Here is a 6,136-nt window from a genome sequence, read left to right as displayed (position 1 = left end):
ACAAATGTAATGTCCATCTGGAGGGCACTATCATATGTATACACGATATCTCATTATGAAAGTAAGCATTCGCAGTACTTACACACGTCAAAACACAGCAATTATATCTATATAATATATCTGACCACGAAAGTAAGTATTCATAGTACGTAGATACATTAAAACAGAGAAATTATAGGTATACACTATATATCAACACGAATGTAAGCATTCACAGTGCTTACACACATCGGAACACAGCAATTATACATAAATACTATATCTGAACAGGAAAGTGAGCATTCACAGTACTTACATTACATGTATATAATATTTTAACACGAAAGTGAGCATTCACAGTACTTACATTACAGGTATATACTATTTTAACACGAAAGTGAGCATTCACAGTACTTACACGCATCATCGAAACAGAGAAATTATATGTATATACTATATCTCAACACGAAAGTAAACATTCACAGTACTTGCACACATCGAAACAGAGCAACTAAGTGTCTTTAAATGTATTGCGGCTGCAAAATGGGTCAATGCAATCATACATACATATGCATGAAGGAGTGTGTGCACGCACATAGCACATATAAGACCACATACACTATTGCTATAGCTCAGTTTACAGACAAGCCACGCGCGCAACAGAGCCCATAACACACTCAGGAAACACCGTATGTCTACACGCACAACACCACGTGCTGCATGCGCGCTTACGTACCAGCTTCTCTTTCGGCTTGCGTGTGATGGTGACCTGATTCACCACATCCATGGGGATCACCACGAACTCGATCTTCTCTAAGGCCAGCAGCGTCTTGAAGAGTTCCAAAACCTTCTTAAATGGCAGTCCCACTACAGACTACGAAGGCATAGGAAACGGATACGAGCGCTAATTATCAAACAGCCAATCAAACAGAAGAAAACAGTGGAACAGACTACAGACTACACAGGCACAAGAAAGGGATACGAGCGTTAAATATCAAACAGCCAATCAAAATATAAGAAAACAGGGGGACGGGCTACAGACAACGCAGCCATAGGAATCGGATACGAGCGTTAATTATCAAACAGCCAATCAAAATATAAGAAAACAGGGGGACGGGCTACAGACAACGCAGCCATAGGAATCGGATACGAGCGTTAAATATCAAACAGCCAATCAAAATATAAGAAAACAGGGGGACGGGCTACAGACAACGCAGCCATAGGAATCGGATACGAGCGTTAATTATCAAACAGTCCATCGAAACAGAAGCAAACAGTGGAACAGGGTAGCTGATGCTATTCAAGCGTACGTGGGCGAATGCGAGAATGCCCGCATGCTTAGGAGATGATATATGACTAAACCTGAAAACCCTAACCTTGAAACATAGACCAGTGAAAACTGTTGTAAGCAAGAAGGGTTTATGTTCTGATGATGGTATGTACTAACGTTTATAGAGAGATACTCACATGTGTATGGGCCTGGCATACCATTGTGCAGCTCATCCAAGAAAAAAAAAGAAGAAAAAAAGTCACGTACAAGGCACAGCCACAGAGGGGATCTGTCCAATCTACAAACACTCAACAAACAGTCACGACACAGCAGAGGACTCTTCCCAACTCTCAGCACACGTGGCACCAACACACGTGCGTGACATACATACCCACAATCACTCGTCTACCAAGACTCCTTGCCTTGCTGCTAACATGCGTGGTGGTTATATGCAAACTGTATCATCACCAAGACAAGTGCATGACATACACACCCACAATCACTCGTCTACCAAGACTCCTTGCCTTGCTGCTAACATGCGTGGTGGTTATAAGCAAACAATATCATCACCAAGACAAGTGCATGACATACACACCCACAATCATTCGTCTACCAAGACTCCTTGACTTCCTGCTAACATGCGTGGTAGTTATATGCAGACATTGTCATCTCCAACAAAGAAGCATACCGTGCCTTCGACGCTTATAATCTGATCTCCAACAAAGAACTCGCCGTGCTTGCTGGCTACGCTTCCGGGGAATATATGTGATACGAAGATACACGGCAGCAGAGACGACCTACTTGTCTGCAAGTGCGGTAAGGAGGAGCGATAGGAGAACCGAGAATGAGATAACTTCTCTCAGAGTATATGGGATACTTCTCAGTAACTGCCACAGGACTACAGTGGGATACGGAGAAGCACTAGTGGGACGGAGTGCACGCAACCTCTTCAGAGTTGGATGGACACCCGGCATATATACGCACACGCACCAGACCATGTGGCCGACAAGCATGCGTAGGAACGCACACAGTGCGAAGATGAGTGAGAGCTCGAAGGCATATAACAGTAAGGGACAGATAGACACACGCAGGTACGCAGAAGTGGCATGTGATGGCGATGGTACTGTAATCACGAACAAGACTAAACATCTCACCGAGATCTATATAGTCATTCCGTACTTGTGTGCAAATACAATCGAAGTGGGTGCGTCAGATGCACATATGCATGGCAAATGCTTCTGTATTTGCAAACGATTCAGATTTCAAGATACATACATTTGTGTATCCCATATTCTCTGTCTATCTTTACCTGTTCAAGGTAATTGTGTATACTCAATATTTCTGCTAATAATTCTTTGTTCACGATACAAATTGTATTTTCCACACCTCTGTAATCATAAAGCCCAAGGGCTCATCACGCTGCTTGCGTAACACCACGTGCTTCTGCTTCTCAAAGTCAGCGAATAACTTCACATCTGCATCGGACACCCGTTGCTCGTTCTTTGCATTCTCGTACGTGTCTGTGTAGGCGAGTAGGCGAATAATTGGTCATATATATATATATATATATATATTTGGAAGATGACAGCACAGTATATCTAACGCACAACCGTATCCAGTAACTTGTAGTACTAACTCATGCGGTGGAACGTGAATTAAACACATCCAATTGTGAGCACGCGATTCTGTACCTTTGAGAACATGAAACATACAACAGGGTAGGCATAAATCAAGCTAACACGAATATCAATACTTCACCTAGCAAACCACCGTGGTATGGCTGTTCTGGTTTGTGAAGGCGCGAAATGGTAGGTAATGAAATCCGAGACAGCATCAATACATAGCGCACTATCATAACCATCGAGCAATACCAACAATTCAATACAGATAAAAAGGCAGCATAGATACGTCCCGCGAAATGCCACTGATACACGACATTATATACATATACATACATACATATACAAATACATATATATATGTACAAATTTGTACACACACACACACACACACACACACACACATATATATATATATATATCGTTGTTGGCATACTTTGTCGCATGACCTGTGCCTGGGCAGGGGTGATGGTCTGCTGCATCATCTGCTGCTGGTGCATCTGCTGTTGCATTTGAATTTGCTGTTGTTGCATGGCACGTTGTTGTTGCTGTTGCTGCTGTGGGTTCAGTGGCTGTTGCTGCTGCTGCTGCTGTTGCTGTTGCTGTTGCTGTTGCTGTTGCTGTTGCTGGGGTGGTTGCTGTGGTGACTGGCTCTGCTGTTGATGTGCGGTGGCTTGAGGGGAGTGTTGTGCTTCTCCGTTGGTGGCCGTCTCTACGCTGTCGCCTTGGTCCACTGGAGGGAGAGACATCCAAATTGCATTTGCGTGTAAGTGAATAGTTGCGACGGGAGGGTGCGTCAGCCTGAGTACTACTACTATCGTCTTGATACTCAGATATGCATTCCAGGTGAGTATGTACTTCAGAAGAAATGCTATTGATATCCACACAAGATACGAATTGTAAATTAATATGAATTTCGTTTATTGTCCGTGATATTCTGGCATTTGGTCAAACCTTTGTGGACAGAATCAAACAGCATATAGCCCCTCACCAATTCATAGCTATCTGAAATAACATTGACGTTACACATGACCTCATCAAATAGGGTGTACAATCTATATAATGTAAATTAAGAACGACAGACTTAAAACACGCACAATCACCTCCTGCTCTCTCACAACCGGCCTACTGAGTACACACGAAGGCGCCATAGTAGCTATGAGTAGTGTCAGAATGTATTGTAAACGAGTCACATGGTACTTACATGACATATCAATACATGTCATGATATCAAAACATTCTCTGCCAATCAGAACAGACACAAAAACTACACATGAATTACGCACACACACATTCACACATGTAGAAACAAATAGACTATACATATACATATACATACATACATACATAAATATATATATATATATATACATATATATGTAAATATATATATATATATATATATATATATACTTATATATATATATCAGAATATATATATAATATAAAAATAAATAATATATATACATAAATATATATATATATATATGTATACACAATATATATATAGCGATAACATATTAATATAATAACATGGCAACATATACATTTTCATGTATAAATAAATGTTTGTGTATCTATAAACACGATAAAACCATATATACATAAGACATATTTATCGTGGTATCCGTATCTGACTGTTCCTTACTGTCTGTGGGTGCTGTCTCTGAGGGCGCGCTTTCTTCTGCTTTTTCTTCTGCTGTATAATTAGAAACAAAATGTATATTTTCATATTTGTATGAGAAAAGAGATCACAGACCTTGGTGGACATGTCAGGGGTTAGTCAAGCACATACACAGAGCTTCAGAAGATAGTCTATTCTATATTGGCGCACTGAACAGCATATGTAGGCAACTCGATTCATTCACGCTTCACGCGCCATGCACATGTATGTACATATAATACATAGCGAATGGCCTATCAGGTGTGTGTCTGAATACGATTCGACTGAGAAAAGTGGGATCATGTGTATACACCAGCACATGTAGTAGTACGAGATTAACAGATATCTGATGTGTGCCATACCTGATGGCGAGCTATCTCGGTCGCTCTTGGCACTGGCTTTGGCCGCAAGCTGGTTATCAATCTCTTTCTCGTGCGTCTCCTTCGCCGACATCGCTTCGATGCCCTCAGTCACACTGTCTACGTCTTTATCATCTACGCCAAGGACGTGAGTATCAGAGTTATAACACAGTCACACTGTCTACGTCTTTATCATCTACGCCAGGGACGTGAGTATCAGAGTTATAACACAGTCACACTGTCTACGTCTTTATCATCTACGCCAGGGACGTGAGTACCAGAGTTATAACACAGTCACACTGACTACGTCTTTATCAACTACGCCAGGGACGTGAGTTTCAGAGTTATAACACAGTCACACTGTCTAATAACAATGGCTCGAGCTGTCCAAGTCGTATTATCGCGAGATTTTCCAGGCGGTGTCACATGAGGGCTGCGCAACCAGACCGATACAACGGCGCAGACGCCATGAACAAAACACAACAACAACTACAAAAACATAAACAAAACACAACAACAACTACAAAAACATAAACAAAACAAAACAAGTGTAATTTTACGCAAAACTTATAAATCCACTTGTCTTCACACAGACACACGCACAAACAAACAGTGGCATACTCATACTGTTCTAAACAGACAATACAACAGATCGAACACAAACAGCCACGTATCTACTTGCCTTGTTTCGTCTCCGCACTCCCCTCGGATTGTGTGCTGGGTGTTTCTCTGACCTCAGGCTGCGAAATTACAGCAGTACAGGCGGGAGAAGTATGAAAGGTGCACGTATGAATGAGTTCGACAACTTAAATCAGCGCCTACGAGAACGTTCACTCCAAGGTATGAAGGCATTACATCACAATGATAATTAGCAATGGCCTTATAAAGACCTTTTTTTCTTTTGGCTTGAAAACTCGCGAGATATCGCACAGGCCCAGCCCGCAAGCTTTTGTTCACGAATGTCTACACGGACGGAGAGTTTAGTGGTTTATACTAGCCTGCTAAGGAATAGACCCTCAAATTACAATCACCAACACACACATGATAAATATGTAATACTAGAAGCATTATCCCAACTATAAGATAAAATGATGTGCGACAATATCTTCGCAATCAATCCCACTATTTCATACATACATTTAGAAATGTATAAAAATATGTTTGAGCAGACACGCACGTATGCACATATATATACATATACTACTGATGTGTTTTCGCACACACACTCATACACACACACATACAT

The 6,136-nt window shown here is 41.3% G+C and overlaps 1 protein-coding gene across 1 annotated transcript; it reads right to left on the bottom strand.

Moving 5' to 3' along the window:
* Positions 1-616: 616 nt before the first annotated feature.
* On the bottom strand, positions 617-5,630 carry SARC_01984 (hypothetical protein; the record flags this gene model as incomplete). Its single annotated transcript, XM_014304265.1, has 7 exons — positions 617-853; positions 1,938-2,054; positions 2,636-2,769; positions 3,305-3,601; positions 4,517-4,567; positions 4,894-5,025; positions 5,573-5,630. Coding segments are annotated over 7 exons (1,026 nt in total), but the record flags the coding sequence as incomplete, so codon positions are not given.
* Between the last annotated feature and the right edge of the window lie 506 nt (positions 5,631-6,136).

The sequence above is a fragment of the Sphaeroforma arctica genome, assembly GCF_001186125.1.
Source record: "Sphaeroforma arctica JP610 unplaced genomic scaffold supercont1.85, whole genome shotgun sequence".
In the NCBI taxonomy this organism is placed as follows: domain Eukaryota; class Ichthyosporea; order Ichthyophonida; genus Sphaeroforma; species Sphaeroforma arctica.
Note: the sequence above shows the minus strand (reverse complement) of the source record. Positions and strands in the feature narration are given on the sequence as shown.